Source organism: Pediculus humanus, genomic scaffold, assembly GCF_000006295.1.
Source record: "Pediculus humanus corporis 1103172108269 genomic scaffold, whole genome shotgun sequence".
Taxonomy (NCBI): domain Eukaryota; kingdom Metazoa; phylum Arthropoda; class Insecta; order Psocodea; family Pediculidae; genus Pediculus; species Pediculus humanus.
This window is the reverse complement of record NW_002987838.1, coordinates 431070-451006: the sequence shown is the minus strand read 5'-3', so window position 1 is coordinate 451006 and position 19937 is coordinate 431070. Positions and strand designations below refer to the sequence as shown.

At 28.0% G+C, this 19937-nt stretch overlaps 3 protein-coding genes across 3 annotated transcripts; 1 reads left to right on the top strand and 2 right to left on the bottom strand.

Annotated features, from left to right (window-relative positions):
• Positions 1–1337: 1337 nt before the first annotated feature.
• On the bottom strand, positions 1338–10872 carry Phum_PHUM503150 (130 kDa phosphatidylinositol 4,5-biphosphate-dependent ARF1 GTPase-activating protein, putative; the record flags this gene model as incomplete). The annotated part of the gene is made up of 19 exons (XM_002430832.1): positions 1338–1874; positions 2366–2428; positions 2854–2990; positions 3083–3238; positions 3319–3462; positions 3556–3730; positions 3806–3925; positions 4000–4163; positions 4243–4378; positions 4475–4655; positions 4738–4957; positions 5051–5272; positions 5360–5548; positions 5832–6094; positions 6383–6554; positions 6636–6804; positions 6892–7040; positions 7540–7612; positions 10747–10872. The coding sequence occupies 19 exons, from the start codon at positions 10870–10872 to the stop codon at positions 1338–1340; spliced, it is 3396 nt and encodes a 1131-aa protein (XP_002430877.1).
• Positions 10873–11281: 409 nt separating this feature from the next.
• Positions 11282–14638, top strand: Phum_PHUM503140 (uncharacterized protein; the record flags this gene model as incomplete). Its single annotated transcript, XM_002430831.1, has 5 exons — positions 11282–11687; positions 11751–13232; positions 13824–14053; positions 14140–14503; positions 14565–14638. 5 exons carry the CDS (start codon positions 11282–11284, stop codon positions 14636–14638), a joined length of 2556 nt encoding a protein of 851 aa, XP_002430876.1.
• Positions 14639–16675: 2037 nt separating this feature from the next.
• Positions 16676–19460, bottom strand: Phum_PHUM503130 (histone H1-I-1, putative; the record flags this gene model as incomplete). Its single annotated transcript, XM_002430830.1, has 10 exons — positions 16676–16845; positions 16978–17056; positions 17131–17390; positions 17495–17566; positions 18146–18215; positions 18304–18456; positions 18736–18819; positions 18956–19021; positions 19098–19160; positions 19245–19460. 10 exons carry the CDS (start codon positions 19458–19460, stop codon positions 16676–16678), a joined length of 1233 nt encoding a protein of 410 aa, XP_002430875.1.
• Positions 19461–19937: the final 477 nt, after the last annotated feature.

The following is a 19937-nucleotide window of genomic DNA, read 5'->3' as shown; positions in this document are numbered from 1 at the left end:
ACCCCTCCCCCTCCCGGGTAAAATTGAATCCTTTTGTTTGTTTGTTTGTCAACAATTCATCCATTCTCATTTAAAAATACATACATATACATTAATAAACAAACGAACAAACGATAAAATAAAACAATTTAACAATCATCAACCTTATGAGTTTTTCCTTTTTTTTTTTTTTTAAATATGTGCGATTATTATTTCCTCATTATTATTGGCAACGATTAATATTAACGACCCCCTCCCCTCAATCCCCCCCCACAATTTTCCCCATTAATCATATATTCGATTCAAATTTACAAACGATTATTTTTTGCTTTTACTAATTATTATCATTATTATTACGATTAATTATATATATTAAAGTAAGCGAAAACGATTATAATTATTATTATTATTATTTTTAAAAAAAATCGAACGAGAATGCTCGTAAGAAAGAGTAAGTGAGTGAGAGAGAGAGAGAGAGAGAGTGAATGAAAGACAATTATTGAAAATTAATTAAGGGGGGAGGGGGAGAGGGGGGGAAGTAAAAACTAAATAAATAAAATTTTTTTTTATGACGTATTAAAAAATCTAACACGTGGAATGATTTAAGCGAATATTATTAATAATAATAATAATAAAACCGTTACCTACGTCACCTACGCATTTTTTTTTTTTTGCCACGCGATGAGCAATAATACTGTTATTAATTAATTAATTAATTGATTAATTAACATTACGCCGAGTCAACAAAGAAACAATAATAATAATAATAATTAATATTTTTATAACCATCCTAAACGATTTCCGAGTCACAAAAATTAATAAAATAATAATAATAATAATAATAATTTGGTGTAAATATAAAAAAAAAATAAATTAAAATTTTTTTTCCTTTTTTTTTTTTTTTTTCGAAAACGGTAAAATTCGGATAAGAAACGGAAACGGAAACGGATAAGGATTGGCAAAGGTGAGGAAGAGGAAACAGTGAGCGAGTGATGTCATTTACGCGGTATATACCAAACGGTAAAAAATTATTAATATTTTTTTGTTCAGCAGGGATACCAACCGAAATCATCGGAAAAGGAAGAAACGTAAACAAAACAAATGATTATGATAAGAAATTTCCTATGATTGATAAGAGGTTTATCTCGTTGTCTCTTATTGTCCTCAACTTTTTGTTTCTTCCTTCCTTTCTTTCTTTTGTTTCCCTTCGACGTCGGAAAAACATTTTCCCGTTTTTCTTTTATTTACATTACTATTATTATTATTATTAGGTACATTAGTTTCTCTATTTTCTACTTACATAATCCGTCGTTACCTTTTTTTTTTCTTTTTTTCGTTTTGAATTATTAAAATGGCGTTCAATCGGGTATTTTTTCAACGAAACTTATCGGAAACATTCCCGTGTGTTCGGGATCCGTTTCCAAAGCTCCTTCTATCCAATTGTCGTCATCCGTTTGTTGATTCGTCACGATGATTATGTCACCGACTTTGAAACTCAATTCGTCTTCTCTGTCGGCTTCGCAATCGTACAACGCTCTGACTCTTTTCATGACGAAATTGGAATTGCTCCGACTCGTTCGTTGCTCCGAACTTTTCGCCGCGTCATCCTTCTTGTTGAAATAATTGTGGCTTTTCGCGAGGAGATTTTGACTTATGGAGTCGCGCGACACGTAATTCGGCTCGCGTGTTTTCGAATTGTTCGAACCTCCCGACGAACCTCCCGAACACTCTCTCGGACTCAAATCCGACGTGTTGCAGTAAATCCTTTCCTCTCTCGGATACGTCGATGTCAAATTTGTACTCGATGACGTGCTCACGGATAAAAGGGAATTCCTCGATCCTCGCGTCTCGCTCGCCGACGTCGGAGTGTTGGGCTGACTCGATGACGGCATCGGCTGTAACGGACAATTAAAATATGGCTGTCCAATTCATTCATTGGACAAAATTAAACATTAAAAACTAATTCGCTAATGCCGAACACAAACGCAAAAAAAAACAAAAAATCAAATCAAAAAAAGAAAAGCAAGCATTCCGAAGGCAGAAAAGAAAAAAAAAATAATAATAATAATAATAATGACCAGAATCAGGTCTCGTTTAAAAAAAATAAATAATAATAAATAAATAATATCCACTTTAGTAACATGCGAAAACGTATGCAGCAAAAACATAAACAATTTCAGGGCGACACGACCATTGTTATCATTATCATTATCATTATTATTATACATTAGTCACGCTTTGCAACAACAACAACAACAACAAAAACTAAAACAAAAACAAAAAAAAAAAAAACAATTTTAATGAAAACTATTTTCGACAACGTGCATTTCTTTCTTTCATTATTATTATTATTATTTTATTTTCTTAAATATGTTCAGGGCTTTACCAATGCAAGTCCAACATCTGTTTCTTCAGCGTAACTTTCTAGACGTAATCGATCGTGTTTTAGCTGCGAGAAAGTAGGAATATTTTTCTTTTTTATCTTTTCATGTCTAAATACGGTTTTTTTTTTTTTTTTTTTACAAATAATTTATTAAACAATAAGTACTACTCGTCTACTCGTCGTCGATTTTACTTATTATTATTGAAAAATTGTCATTCCTTTTGCATTTTGTCATCGAGTCTCAAATAATTTCTAGGAAAACCTTTGAAACCGACAAAAGACCTTCTCAGGAATCACAATTTACATTCGTTAAACAAGTTGGATTGTGTGTCAACAACAACGAGTTAAGACTAATATATATATATATAAAAAAAAGCCTAGTGAACCTACATCCGGTGGTTAAAACAAAATTAACACTAAAAATATTATTATTATTATTATTACTACTCATTTTTAGAAAATGAGATACAGAATTCACATAAATGACTCACCTTTCTTGGAGGCGGTACTGGATTGAGTTGAGTTGTACCATCGACTTCACTCGACATTGAAGATAAACTTTCGTTTGATCTTCCGTGAGATAATCTACTTGGCGTGGGAGGTGGAGGACCTAACGGCCTTTTAATACCTGAAAGAAAAAAAAACGGTTTTTTTTTTTTTAAAATTACTGGAAAAATTTATCATTAAAAATCCCCGGTGAAAAATGAATAACCAATTCACCTGATAAATTTGGCGTGCAACTCCCACTCCTATCGACCGGTTTCAACGTGGGCGGTATTTCGTTGGGAGGAAGAACCAATTTCGCACCGACCAATTGTTTTGTAGAATCAGTGCTTGGACTTCTTTTGTGCATATTTCCAGAATGATAACTTGCTGCTTATACATGTTAACAATTTTTTAGGAGGTTTTTTTTTTTTTTGGTAAATTTAACGAAAGTCATTGTATATGATTCTTACTTGAAATATTAGGTGGTGGTGCGTTTTGTAGCGGATCACTGGGAGTTCTACTATGACTACTACCTATTGATCCATACAGACTGGTAACTGGAGGAAGTGGAGCAGCCCTTTTTTTTAAACTAACACTAATATTAACTGGTTGAACTATAATCGCGGAAAAAAAATTAAGGGATGAATTAAAAAAAATTAAAAAAAAATTTTTTTGTTTTACGCATTAATAAAATTTCAAAAAAAAACCATCATCACCAATATGAGGTTTCCTTCCGAGGGGTAACGGTGGCGGCATCGTCAACCTTCCTGAAGATACGTCAACGGATTCACATGTTCTCGACCTGTGGTTAACCGGACTATCCCCGCCGGCAAAACTCGGAGGTCTGGATCTGCATTTTTTTTCAGGAGTGATGCAACCGTTCTGTAATTTTTTGCACTCCGGAGTTAAAAATCGAATTTATAGTTTCATTTTTTTAATTTTTTGCAAATGTCTTACCCTTTCGTCAACAATCGTTTCATCATCCGAAAGATCGGTGGATCCTTCGTCGTGTGAAAGATTCCATTCGATATTGACATTTTCAAATAATGTTTTCTTTCGTTGGAGTGCGTGTCTCAACTGAAATAAATCATACAAATTTGAAAAATTATTATTATTAGAAAATTTATTACAACGACTTTTTTACTACTCACCAATTCTTCGCATGATTCATGCCTTTTGTCGATAGCTATATCTAAAGATGTTCGATTTGTTGCATTTTTTTTTAAAGGATCAGCTCCGCTTCTGAGCAAAAGTTTCATACACTCTACTTTGTCATGAATGGCACAAAGATGAAGGGGGGTATTGAGTGAATTTTCTTCAAATAAAAATAAAAAAAAAAAAATAAATTAGATACTTTTTCATTTTCTTTCAATTAATAATTTTATAAAACAAACCTAAATTATCTTGGACTAGCGAAGTCGGTTTATCTAATCCTGCAGGAGGCATATTTTGAACTAAAAAATCGACTAGATGAAGAGAATCTCCCATTTCCCGTAATATCGATAAATGAAGGGCAGTTTCACCGATTTCCTAAAAAAAAAAGAAAATTTTTTTTTCGTTTTTTTTTTAAATAAAGCCAAACATTATGAGAAAATAATAAATTTATGCGTAGTAATTTAAACTTACAGATGTTGGTAACTCTGCAGTGAGATCGACACCTTCAGCATAAACTTGGAGTAAATGATGAAGACTTTTATTATTGACAGCGTGTTCTAATTCGCTTAATAAGTCATGCTCATCTCTACATAATCTTCTGACAAATTTGTGATCGACGTATTTGGCTCTGATGTATTCGTACCTTTCTTCCCTGAATTAAAAAAAAAAAAAAAAAATTTTATATAAACCTAATACAATACGACGGAATCTACATGTTTTCCTAATTTACTCACATGGAACTGTATGGGGTTAATTTGGGACCGTGAAGATTTGCTTCCATCACGCTATTGAAAGCTTGATTTGTCATATACCTGGCCAGCAGAAGTTGTGATGTACCTATATTGTCTAAAGTAAGACTTTGTATACGTGAAATGTGAACGCCGAGGTCCCTGTGAATGCCGGAACATTCTATGCAAACTATGATGCCAAAATGAGTTGATAACCACGTTGGATCTGATTTTTAAAAAGCAAAAATTCACTTTAAATTAAAATCAATCAACCGCCATTTTGAATTGTAAATATATAGATTGACATAAATTTCCACACCATTCATAGAATTGCAATCACAGCAAGCATGATTTCCAGGTAACCTTTGCACCAGTCTTATAATGGCTTGTTGTAGCTCCCATAGACTAGATGATTCATTGGTTTTTCCCCCGCTGTCGTCGAACGCTCTTCTCAGCGCGGTATCCTTACAGTTAACCAAAACTGAAAGCCATGCTCTTTGGTCTGATTCGTCTTCGGCTTGAAAGTGGTACGTTCGGTTATCTGAATTTAATTTTTCACGCATTAAATCGAATACGAATAAAAATGTCGTTCATAACACTTTGCAATGATCATAAAAAATGAACTCACATGAAATTAAATCGAAGCATCTTTTATCATCTCCGACGTTTTTAATTTGACACGTTAATAAATTAACTCTTGTAGGTGGTTTAGATTCGTCAGCGTGAAAAATATCTAGAAATCCTTCGGCTTGAACGCGACATTTTCGCTTTTGCCAAACTCTTCGCATTTTACCCTCAGACTTTTTAAATAAATGCCCTGCAAAAAAAAAAAAAAAAAAAAAAATTTCATATTAAACATTTTTTTTTTTTTTCAATGAAAACCAATGATAAAAATTGTTTTTGTAACACCGGGTAAATCAACCGTAAATTTCAAAAGTACTTATTTAAAAAAAAAAAAAAATTCGTTTTCAAACTAATTTAACACTTGGACGAGTATTATTATAATTCAGGAAATCGTTACGTGGGGTCACGAGGAGAGAAAAAGAAAAAGAAAAAATTCATATTCAGGTATAAAAATAAAATACAACAACAATAGAAACCTGATCTTGTCAATCCCGCATGTTTATCTCCTTGTAATTGATGCAAACTATATCCAGTTCCGCTTTTTTCCGTTCCAGGTGTGCCTATACCAGGTGCTGTCATTTCTTTTTCAAAACCAGGTGCGCTCCTCAAAACATTTCTCAACTCTGATAACTGTTTTCTCTCTTCATCTTGTTTCTGCCTTATTTTTTGCAATTTGATTGATAAATCAGCAACGTAATTACCGAAATGTTCGATCGTTTTCAGTCCATCTTGAAAATAACTAAAAAACAATAAATAATAGCCGAATAATAATAATAATAATAATAATAATAATAATAATAATAATAATAATAATAATGAGACAGACTTAATTAAAAAACAAAACCTTTGTTTACAATTTTTTTTTTTTTTTAAATTAAAATGTTTTTTCATATAATTGGTCTCTTCCATTGTCTCATTTTAAACCGTTTAAACGTTTACTGGAAACAATTTATTGCTTGACCTTTGACCTTTGGGATTTTTTCGTAAAAATATGTATCATTTTTTTTTTTTTTTTTTTCCCACTTACTTTGTTTGAGCGTGATAATATTCGACCAAATGCTGGAGAAGTTCGATTCCTTTTTTCGTTTTGATTTCGTTCACTTTGAGTAGGTATTCGCACATTTGTAATTGAAACAACCTCCTTTCTTTTTCCATTTCTTCGGCAATTTCCGCTGATGTGATTTCCGTTCTTATTAAACCTGAAAATTTCATCCTAATGTAAATACGTACATATAATTTTTTTTTTTTAAAAAACAAAATAAAGTAATAAAATTTCACACCAGCTTCTTTGGCTTGTTGCTTTTTTTCTTTTTCAATTTTCGCATATTTCGTTTCGTAATCTTTCCATGCTTTGTCGAACGGCCTTTTCAAATCCCCTTTAACCCCTCTTAAATCACCCTTGAGAAGACTTTCGACGGGAAACATGACGATGTTGTTGATGTTTTGCATCTGGAACGCAAAACGAAACGAAAAGGATCCGTGTAAAAATTGACCCTGATATCGTTTTCCCGGGATATATTCGTGAAATATACTCACCAAAGTTTTCATTAAAGCCGATAATTCTTTCGTGACGACGGAAAATTTCATGAAAGCTGCCGCTATATCCGGCTCCTGATCTTTATTCAATGAAGCAGTTCCCAATCGATCTAACGCTCTGGACAGGTACATTTCATTGTCTACGTGAGCTGGAAAAATTAATAACAAAATCATTTTTTTTTTTTTTTTTTTTTCCCCCCTCTTTTCATATCTTCCACAAACTCTTCGTTTTTTTTTTACTTTTTATATTTTTTCCACCGAATAAAAAAACGTACGAAAATTATTATTATTATTTAAACTGTCATTTAACCGTGTCCGGATGTGGGCCATACGTATAATAATAATAATAATAATAATAATAATTTTCGTACGTTTTTCTGCGGTTTTTAGTTAGGCTCGCCCACATTTATTTCGCGTTATCGTTTTTGAATGTAAATTCGACAGCTTGAAACTTAGCCAAAGAAATATTTCTATTGCCTTGGTACACTTACTATATTTTTTTTTTTTTTTTTTTTTTTTTTTTTAAACAGGAAGCAAATGTCAATCGTCGCCACGTCGAAAGATTTAAATTTTATTTGAACGCGGTATCGATCAATCGAACTAATTATTATTATTATTATTATAATTATAATTTTATTTAACGCTTACCATTGCCCGAATTATAAATGGCTTTGATTGCCTTTTTCATCTTAAGCAATCCATCTCTGTCGTAGTCCAGAGTCTGGAAAGATAAAAAAAAAAAAAAAAAAAAAAAAAAATATTATTCTCATTACCATTTACGTACTCTTGCTCGCCTGAATTTTTCTCCCCCCCCTCCCGCCCCCACTTCGTGACAAATTATGACTTATTCGTTTTCGAAATGTTTTTAAGGTTCGATATAGTTAAAAAAACCGTCATGTCAAACATTTTTAATAAAAAAGAAAAAAAAAAAATTTGCAAATAAAAAAAATTTTTATTTGATGGTTTTCATTACTCAACATCGAAAGTTTTCAATGATTCGAAACGTGATGTTATTTTTTCATTTTAATTAGATTTCGATTTAGAATGTCCATTTTAATTTTTCTTTTTTTTTTTTTTTAAACGCTAACGACATTTTCTATACGATTTTTTTTTGGAAATAATTCGGTGATGTCGCACTACTTTTCCTCTCTCTCTCTCTCTCTCTCTCTTTCTCTCTCTTTCTCTCTCTCTCTCTCTCTTTCTCTCTCTTTCTCTTTCTCTTTCTCTCTCTTTCTCTTTCTCTTTCTCTCTCTTTCTCTTTCTCTCTCTTTCTCTTTCTCTTTCTCTCCCTTTCTCTCTCTCTCTTTCTCTTTCTCTCTCTTTCTCTTTCTCTCTCTTTCTCTTTCTCTTTCTCTCTCTTTCTCTTTCTCTCTCTCTCTCTCTTTCTCTCTCTCTCTCTCTCTCTCTCTCTCTCTATTAATTTTCGTAATTTTTATTTGCCGATTTCGAACAAAAAAGAAAAAAACAAAGTTATTTGATATTGAAATTAAATACTCTTTAACTTTGAAATTGTATTTCCTTTCCCAATAATAATAACAACAATAATTATAATAACAATAACAACAACAACAACAACAACAACAACGACAACGACAAACTCTTTTCCCGAATACCTATTACGGAATCAATAATAAAAAATTAATTTTTTTTTTTTGTATTGAAATATGCAATGAAATGACTTGTTTACAACACATAAAATTTATCAAAACTATATTTTAAAAAAATGTGTTAATAATAATAATAATAATAATAACAAGAGAGAGAGAGAGAGAGAAAAAAAAAATTTTTTTTTTTTAATATTTTGTCCTTGTGTCGATCGACGAGTATCGAAAAACCGTGATATATTGATTTGCCCGTACAAAAAAAAATTTTACCTTGTTATTATTATTATTATTATGTGTGTGTGTAATTATGTAATCCCGAGATTAAGTGGGCAAAAACAAAAAAATTATTATTATTATTATTATTATTATTAATACTTGTTGATAAAACCCTCCTTCTTTTCTTTTCGTCTTTTTTTTTATCAAATATTTATTTTTAAAACATTTCAAAATGTGATTCACCATCGATACAAACAAACATATTATTATTATTATTATTATTATTATTATGTAGTGTCTTTTTTTTTTTAACCGATTTAATCAATCAATAAATAAATAAATAAACCATTCGATGGGTAAATTAAAGAACACATAATAATAATAACAACGTAAATGATTTTGTTGTTGTTGTTGTCGTTTTTAATTGGATAGAAACACTTAATTCAAAAGAATTTAATCGAATATTAAGAAAACCCTTTAAAATATTATTATTATTATTATCGTTTCTAAAAAAAAAAAAAAAAATTAAACGACTCGTAATTAATAAACGTTTTTAAAATACTTTAAATTCCTTGAAAACTTTTTTTTTTTTTTTTTCTTGTTTTTACACAAAAGAAAATAACCAATATTATTATTATTATTATTATTATTATTATTATTATTATTATTTAATTGCTATTAAGAAAAAAAAAAATGTTTAAAAAAAATATTAAAAAAAACAAAACAGAGGCCTCTCGGTATACAAAAAAAAAAAATATATAGAATCTGACCTTAATATTGCTTAATCTCATGACTGAATTGTTAAAGGACATTATAGTCTATTTAAAAAAAGATTCTAATAATTAGTTGTTATATCTGCATTCCATTAATAATTTTTTTTTTTTTTTAAAAACAAAATAAAAACTGTTAAATATGAAGAAGAAGAAGAAGAAGAAGAAAAAGAAGAAAAAGAAAAACAAAATTTTCTTTTTTTCCCTTCGTCCAATCGAGATTAATATATCTACTGTTATTAATAAAGACGATATTTAATTAATTTAAAATAATAATAATAAAAGAGAGAGAGAGAGAGAGAGAGATGTCATTCGTTTACATATTAATTTTTTTTTTTGCAAATCATGTCTTTAACTTTCTAACAATTATTATTTAATTTCCCCTCCCCTCTCCCTACCCCTCCCTCCCCTCCCTGACGACAGGTGATGATGATGATGATGATGATAAATCGAATTAATTTTTAATTTATAATAATTTACATAAGTAATTCGAAAAAAACAAAAACAATTCCCTTACAACATAAAGTTTATTTTAACATGAACTCAATTTTTTTATTTAAAGTGAGAGAGAGAGAGAGAGAGAGAGAGAGAGAGTGAGAGAGAGAGAGAGAGAATAATACAAATTATTAAAACTACTCACAAACGAAAAAATTTAAAATTCCTGGCATGAATTTAAAAAAAAAAAAAAAAAAAAACTAGATGAAGACACACCCTGAATAAATCACAAAAAAAAATTTTTGCATTCAATTCTATAATTTTAAAAATATTTTAAACGAAATGAATTTAATTTAATAAAAAAAAAAAAAAAAAAATTGAAATTAAATTAAAATTTTTTTTTTTTTTAAATTAACAGGCCAGATAAAATTAAAAGTAGGACAACAACAACAACATATTCTCTCAATAATAATAATAATAATAAATAAACGATATTAACGTATCATTCGATAAATAAATTTTTTTTAAAAATTAATACAAATAATTAAATGAAAACAATTATTATTATTATTATTATTTGGAAAAAATAGAAATTTTTTTTTTAGTGCGAATTTTTTGAAGGGTAGGCAGGGTTGCAAATCGATATGAGGTTAATTTTTAATTTAATGGTATAAATTTTTTTTTGTAGCAAAATTTTAAATAATTTTTTGTTAATTAAAAAAAAATTAACGTTGTGATAAAATTTTATCGTAGTAATTTTTTTTTTTTTTGGGGGGGGGGGGAATTCAAATAAGACTTATAAAAAAAGAAAAAAAAGAAAATTTTCTTACCTCTTCTAAATTGGCGATTGTTTGCCTGCAATCAGCCATTCGAGAAACAAAGGTTGAAGTCGTAGGAGAATTATAATCCTCTCTCGTTTCATCAACGAATTCATTAACCAAAATCAAACCCGGCATTTTTAATTAAATTGTGATTAAACGTATATCACAAAAAAAAAATTTTTATACGAGATTATTAATCACTTTTATACATTGCCAAGGTTTTCTTTTTAGAGAACTTATACAAATAAAAACACATGGTAGCCATATTTGTATTGAATTTAGTATTGCCAACCTAAAATCAGAATTGACTGTTAATTTTTCAAGTTTTCGTGTTAAAATACTTGTTTGTATAACAAAAAATAAATTATTTTCATTTTTATTTTATATTAATTTTTTTTTTTTTTATCAATTAAATATCTTTTATAGTTTAAAATAGTTTTATAATTTTTTATTTAGCTTAATTAAAATAAACTTTACTTTTTTTTTTTCCTATTTGAAGTTGTTTTTTTAAATTATTTACCAAAGAAACTTTAATATTATTATTATGGCTAATAATTGTAAAATGTTAAATATGTGTTTTTATAAATTAAATTTTAGACCGAGTGCATTTTCAAATAACGAAAATAAATTAAATACTTTGAAAAAGACATGCAAACATTTTACAAGTAATACGGTATTAATTAATAATGCCATAATTGTTTTTAATTCTAAGAGAAACACATCTTCTTCTTCTTGTAATAAAAACTTGATTAAAAATATCAACAAAAGGGAAAAAAGTAATCTTACTCATGATTTGATTAAATGGTCAATCGGTGAAAATATATCATTTGTGTCATTTGCGAGACTATTAAAAATTTTGAAATCAAACAATGTTGAAAATATTCCGATAAATTTCAAAAAAACTTTAAACAATATAGAAAATAAATTTATCATTCAAGACATGCCTCCAGGTACATATGTTCATTACGATTTATCTGAAAATTTAAAATTTTTAATTAATGTTTTAAACAAAGACGATAATAATTTTTTAAACGGTGATGAAATAAATTTAAAAATTTTTATCGATAGTTTTTTAATATCGAAAAAATCGAATGATATTTTTTGGACCATATTAGGATCTGTAAATGACCTCAACAGCTTGATTTTTATGATAGGAATTTATAAAGGAATTTTGGCTCCGAATGATTCTAATTTATTTTTAAAACAATTTGTTATAGATGTTCAAAATTTATGCACAAATGGCTTGATAGTAAATGATCGAAAGTATAGTGTTAATGTTAATAGAATAATATGTGATGCTCCTGCAAAGTCGTACGTTTTAAATTTTAAAGGATGTACAGGGTATTCAAGCTGTACAAAATGTACAACACATGGAGAACCTGTAGGTTCTAAAGTATGTTTTCCTACAAAATCAACACTTAGAACAGATGATGATTTTCTATCTAGTTGCATTTATAGAAATAATATAAAAACTGCTTTGTTAAATATACCTAATTTTGGAATCGTTTCTAAAATGCCTCTCGATTACATGCACTTAATTTGCCTTGGAGTTTTGAAACAGTTGATAAGTCTGTGGGATAAAAATTATGATTTAAAAAAATCTAATGTTAATTTATTTAACATTATCAAATCTAGTCCTAAAGAATTTTACAGTAAATTAAAACCTTTCAGAGCATATAACTATTGGTCACCATCGCTACTGAGAGAATTTTTATTGTACTATGGTCCAATCGTAATGATTAATGTCTTATCACCAGAATTGTATCAAAATTTTTTACATTTACATGTCGCATGTAGGATATTATGCATGAACGATAAAAAAAATCTAACAGGATTTGCCGATAATATTTTACAAGAGTTTATATTGGATTTCATTAAACTTTATGGAAAAAGAGAAGTGGGACATAATGTTCATGGATTGTATCATTTAGTCGATGATTATAAACTTCATGGTACTTTAGACGATTTCAGTGCTTTTCAATTTGAAAAATTTTTAAAAAAGCTACAAGGTTTATTAAAAAAATCTAGAAAAAAATCTTTATCGCAGTTAGTGATAAAAACTTCACTTAATGATATATTAGAAAAAAGTGTCAAACAATATTTAAATGGTAATTATGTATTCGACATGCAAAACACTCAAAATTGCCCCAATGAAAAATTAATGGATGTAAATGTTAAAGAATACAAAGAACATAAAAAATTTAAATTGAAAGGTTTTGAAATCATTTTAAACGATGAAAATGACAGTTATGTCATTTTAAAGAATCAGAAAATCGTTAAAGTAACAAACATATTACAATTGAAAAAAACCAATGATTACTTTATAGTTGGAAAAATATTTTTACAAACTTTTAATTTTTACAATTCACCGTTAAATTCAAACGAATTACAAATTTTTCGTGTTAATAATAATAATCTGTCGGTTGATGTGAAAATATGGCCTATTCATATGATAGAAAGAAAATGCATGAAAGGAAATTTAGGAGAGGGAAAAAGTATTATAATGTCAATTTTGAATCATAATTAATTATTTACATACTTAAATAAATACTTTTAAATACGCTTCGATGTTTTTTTTTTTTTTTTTTCAATTAAAACCCGTTTTCCTTTCGTTTTAACGAGAAAAAAAAAAATTTTGTAACGGTCCGCGTTCGAGAATTAAAAAAATTTGAAAACTTCAATTGAGGGCTTGCAAACTTTTAAAAATGAAAAAAAAAAAAAAACGTACGTACGTGAAATTTTTGTCGTGGTTTTAGAAAATGTATTATTTATTATTTTTAACTTTTAAATTAAAAGTTGGTTTTTATTTTTCATTTATTTTTCTTTTTTTTTTAAAAATAATAAGGTTTTATTATTATTATTATAGTAAAAATAATGTATACAAAAGGTGCATCGACATTTTGTTCAGTTATTGGTACTGCTTCGTCAGTTATTTATTTTAGCACGACTTATTTTTGTGGTGAAAATAATAGAACTTCGTTAAAAAAGTAATCATTGATATTTTTATGTATAAATAAATTTTGTTTTATTAAATAAGTAAAAACGATTAATAATTTCATTTTTTTTTTTGTTTAATATTAGGAAAGATTCGTCTGATCCTATACCTGAAAACGTATCGAATTTAGTTTTAGACGTTATGAATGACATGAAATTGAATAATGATGAAATAAATTTAGTTGAAACGATTGTCGTTAAAGGAATCGATGTGAAACATTTTGGAATATTAGGTTTTAGTAAAAAATTATATTTGGGTATTCCAAAAAATTATTTTTACGATGATGAAAATAAAGTTACAGAATCGGAATTTAAATCAATCGTAATATGATAATGAAAATTGAATTTGTTTCCTATATTTACAAGGTTTTCCCTATAAGAACTCATTTAAAATTATTTATTTTGCAGTTGAAAAACGTTAATTTAGATAAAATATCATTCGAAGAGGAGAAAATATTAAAAAAACGCGTTTTCATATCGGAAAAAGCCAAAAAATATGCGATAGCCAACGAAATTTATTTATCAAAACATTTTACTTTTTACATACAGGGAATCATTTTCTGGATTGTTGGAATTTTATCAAGCATGAAATTGAAATTGTACAATCCGAAAAAACATCCCAGCGTGGCCAAACATTCATATTTTTTTTTATTAAATTTTTATGGGTTTTACACAATGTTTTGCATATTGTCATACAAACTATTAGGCTCTTATAAATTAAGCAGCGCCGATAGTTATTTGGCAAGTTTGGGCAGTGATTATGTTCAAGGAGGTATTGAATATTATAAAAATTTGTTAGATAGAAATAAACAAATTAAATATTTAAACAATAGAACGCCTTATTTTAAAAATGGTGAATTTTTTGTTAAATACATACCCTGGTCAGATTATGTACCACTTTCCATAAGGTTAAAATATTTATCTGACATTTTTGAAGCACAAAATAATAATAAGCCATATCCTAGTAAACAGTCTTATTTTTTTTATCCTTAATTAATAAATAAATATTCAAACTCTCAAATACAAAAAGAGTTGACAAATTAAAATTAAGTCAAAATTGATAATTTTTCTATAAATTATTAAAATTTTACAACATGTTACTTTTGTCTGTGTCTTTTTTTTTTATATTCTTCTTACTTTTATATATAACTAGACAACTAACTAATTTTAAATAGATTATTGGTAATAAAATTGATTTATTTAAAACAATATTTTGATTGATTAATCCATAAATAATTAATATGAAGTCCTTACCTGTACTTACTACATAAAAAACATTTTCTCATAATAACCGTTTAATGATTTGAATCATTGAACAAAATTAATTTAGAAAATCATTTAGAAAAAATCTAAACTTCGATTTCAATCGATTAATTATTAATTATTAACTTTCCCGATGTAAATTTTTCACTTCAAACTCTTCAAATCCCATAAATATTTTCAAAAGAAAAAAATTGTAAAACGTTACCTGTAAATGGAAGCCACCATTTTTGCTTTTATTTCCAAAAAATTAACCACTCGTAACACTAATACATTATTAAATAACTTTTCATTATTTAATTAATCGAAAAACAAATTTAAAACAACCATTATTACCGAAAATATATTAAAAAAACAATTTCAATCACTAATACGCGAAACGTATTCTCACATCTTTACTCCATTTTGACGTGATCGTAGTTTTCGCGCCAAACGGCAAAATTTTAAACTAACAATTCGAGAACGTAAATAAAAACCGTTAATTCGCTTTAACCGCGAAATTATTTATTAAGAATTAAAAAAAAAAAAAGGAAATTATAAATAAATAAATAAATAAACAATTTGAATTTCAATTAAAATTTTTCGAACTTCGTGTATTATCATTATCATCATTAATATTGTTATTATTTAAAAAACTTTACTTTTTACAACAAAAAAAAAAAAATAATAATAATTAAAAATACATTCACTTCCGCCATTGTATTACAACTAAATTATTATGGAATTAATTCATCTAAATAAACTAACAATTTTATATATATATAAAAAAAAATTATTATTATTAGATAAAATAAAAAGTGAAAAAAAAAAAAAATATAATAACTAATTTCAACTAAAAATATAAAACTGTAAAATTTTCCATTTTCCTTTTCTTTAAATTTTAATAATAATAATTATAGCAATTATGAAAGAAGAAAATCCCTTTGAAAAAAAAAAAAAATGGATACAAATTTTATGTAACGGTTTGATTAATTGTTTTACTAAACTAAAAACTATTTATTTATTTATTTATTGATCAAATTGACTTGCTTAATTAATTTATTAAAAATAAAAAAAAAAATCCTTAAAACATACAAAAAAAAAAAAAAAAAAAAAAAACTAAAAAATTAATTTATTATCTTTTCTCCTATATTTATATCCATCAAAATTATTATTAATAACCTTTTAACCCTTTCTCGTTATAGTAAAAACCAACCCCCTCCTCCTCCTCCTATTTTTTTTTTTTATTTATATAGCACCTAACAACAAAATAAAATTATTATTATTATTATTATATTTATATAATCAATCATCTTTCTAATTATTTTACTTTGTTCCGTTTGTTTGAATCAATTTTCTTTCCTTTTTTTTTTTTATGTAAAATTGAATGAATGAATGAAATTTAATAATAATAATAATAATGTTGCAAAAGAACAAAGTCTGTGTTATCAATTTGATTGATAATTTCAATTTAAAAAAAAAAAAAAAATTTTTTTAAATTTTATAATCATTTCTCCCGTTTCTATTTATTATTTGTATACGTGTGTTTGTTTGTTTGTTTGTATGCTTGCTTGTTTGTTTAGTTTCTCTGCATGATGCTTTTCACCGAGAAACGTTTTTTCTTTTTTCTTTACATCATTGAAATAAAAACCTTTTACACACAAAATACCAAGTTTTTTTTTTTTTATAAACGTTTCACGTGAGATTAATCGGAGTTTCCTTTGAATTTCTTTGAATTCCCTGAGCTATCGCTGTTAAAATTGCTAGATCTTTTGAAACCTCCTCCTCTTTTATTATCGCCTCCGCCGCCGAATTTCCGAGGACCACCGCCTCCTCGCCCGCGAAAACCTCCTCTAAAACTACCACCACGTCCGCCTCTGAAATCGCCTCCACCTCCTCCTCCTCCTCCTCTTCCGCCTCTACCTCCACCTCTTCCTCTGAAACTACCACCGCCCCTTCCGCCACCACCACCACCACCTCCTCCTCCTCTCTTTCCTTCTTTCGGACTATCTGGTGACATGACTTTGGCCGGATTCACTCGGACTTCTCGACCATTTAATGTTTTTCCATCTAACGTAAGTGCTTTCTGCAATTCGAAAAAAACAAAATGAAATGAGTTTGCACGCACACGCACACGCACAAATTTTTATTTAAACCTACCCTGTAAGCTTCTTCCGTTTTCAACTGTAAGAAAGCTATCGATCTTGGTTTTCCAAATTTATGAGGTCTCTTAATCGTGTCTATTTCGTCTTCACTCACTGCCGTCAGTATGAAAGTTTTTAATTCTTCTTCCGTTGTATTAAATTCAACATTACCAAAGAAAAGTCTCAAATAATCATATTCTTTTTCCTCCGATTCTTCCTTATCCTTTTCTACTCCTTTTTTTTCCTTTTTTCCCTTTTTCTCTGGCTGGGATTTTTCTACAAGGGGGGAGAGGGAAAAAAAAAAATTCAAAGCTTTAAATTCCTCAATTCGATAATTACCAATAATAATAATAATATTAATTAACGTTTTTTTTGTTTACCCTTTTTTTTGTTCATGTTTTCCTTTTCGCAACTGCTATCTTCATCTTCGTCCTCTCCAACTTTTTTCCCTCCTTTTTTATTTAATTCTTTCTTTTTACCCTTCATTTTCAATCCGCTTTTTTCTTCTTCTTCTTCTTCTTCTTCTCCATCATCATCCTCTTCATCTTCTTCATCATCGTCGTCGTCGTCGTCTTCATCGTCTTCATCTTCATCATCCGATCCTTCTAAATTACCCACGAGTTCATCGATATCGTCGTCGTCGTCGTCGTCATCATCATCTTCGTCCTCGTCTTCATCATCATCATCATCTTCTTCTTTCATATTTTTTTTATTTTTACCTTTTTGATTCATTAATTTTTTTAATTTTTCTTTCATCGCTGAATTTTTTTTCACTTTACTTTCATCCAATATTAAACCACCTTCCTCATCGTCATCATCTTCATCATCATCATCATCATCGTCCTCGTCGTCGTCTGACCCTTCTAAATTTTCCAATAGTTCATCATCATCATCTTCGTCGTCGTCTTCATCTTCTTCTTCCATATCAACATCGTCATCATCATCTTCATCATCATCTTCAGCATCTTCATCATCTTCATCAGTTTTTTTATTCGATTTCTTTCCCTTTCCTAAATTTTTCTTATTCGGACCATCTAATTTAGCTTTTTTACCTTTAGGCTCTCCTCCTTGTTTTTTATTTTTCGCCATTAATTCTTGTTCCTGAAAAAAAAAAAAAACAACAAAATTTAATACTTGTATTGATTCATTTTTTTTCTTTTTCTTTTTGTTTTAATAATAATAAAATAACCTGAGAAGCCGATGCTGCTTTTTTAGCTTCAGCTTTTCTCGCACGTTGTAATCTTTTTTTTTCACTTTTCGTTAATTTTCCAGTGAATGGAGGCTTGGTATCACCAAGTTTTAAAGGTATGTAATTGCTAACATCATTCTCATTTTCTCCTCCCTACATGTCAATTTCCCAGAATTTTATTAATAAATATACACATAATGATAACATTTCATAAATATTTATAACAAAATGGTGGGGACATTTTTTTTTTTTTTTTTTTTTTTGGATAAATCGAGTGCATTCAGCCATTTTTTTTTTATTGCAGTCACAAAATACTAAAGAACATATATAAGAAGTGTGCGATACAAATTGTTTGAAAAACGAATAAACGAAATTGTTCGAATATAGAAATAACAAAATTACAAGAATAACTCAGGCATGCAGGTATCATACCTGCTTGCTCTTCTTCCTCAATCTTTTTTTTTGGTTTTTCAATAATTTAGCTAGAATATCATTATTCATAAGCAAATTTTCAGCCTATAAAAATAATTCCTAGCATAATTATTTAAAAGAATCTATTACTCGATTACTCCATTTTTCTAAGATATTATTTCATTCAAACAAATAAAAAAATAATTAATAATAATAATCTTACCTTTTTTTGTTGGCCTACAACAGGTTCTTGCTTTTGTGGCGTTTTACCCTTGTTCTTCTTTTTACTAGAATTTAATTGATTTTGCTGAAACGAAACATGCAACAAAATTAACATCATGTTTAAGTCATCCAAATACTACTAATTATAGACATATACATACTTGGTTTTCTTTATTGGGACTCTTTTTCGATATTCCATTGACTGGTGTGCCGACAACTTTTTCCTAAATTTTAAAAAATAAATCTTAATGTGCGAAAAATTTTTCATATGAAATCGAAAAAAAACTCATCACATGAATTAATCATACCTTTGGCTTGTTTGGGGTATTTAAATTATTCATTTTTTCTTTATTTTGTTTTTTCCCACTTTTAGGAGTACCTTTTTGAACCATAGATTCAGGTGTATTAGCAATAGCATTTTTCAATTTTTCCTTGTTTGGTGTTTTTTGTGGTTTCATATTAACATTGGATAAACTTTTCTTTTTCTTGGGACTCTCATTCACAGCAGCTGCGGCTTTAGTCATTTTGAATAACTAAATAAAATAAAAATGATGTATGCAAATCATAAATAAAATCGATTATTAACTTCACGTTGAAATGATGAAATGAGAATCACGTTTACACCACGCTACCTAAATAAAACTTTAATAAAAAATTAAAAGCACGTGGACATACCCACAAGTTAAATTTTATATAAAAATAAAAAAACGAATCAAATTTATAAAAAAAATATAAAAATATTTCATTACTAATAATAAATCCAATAATATCGTGAATCAAGCGGCAAAATTTATAATAAGAATTCGATAGTTTCAAACCACTGTACTGGTTACACATTGATTTTGAACTAATATTTACCATTTAAAAAATGATGGCGGAAAAAAAATTTAAGCGAAAAATAATTAATTAACGTAAAATTTAAAATAAACCCATTGCTAACTTACCTTTATCAAATAATTATTTGATAAAATAAAAAATAAAAACTATTAGAGTTTAAGACC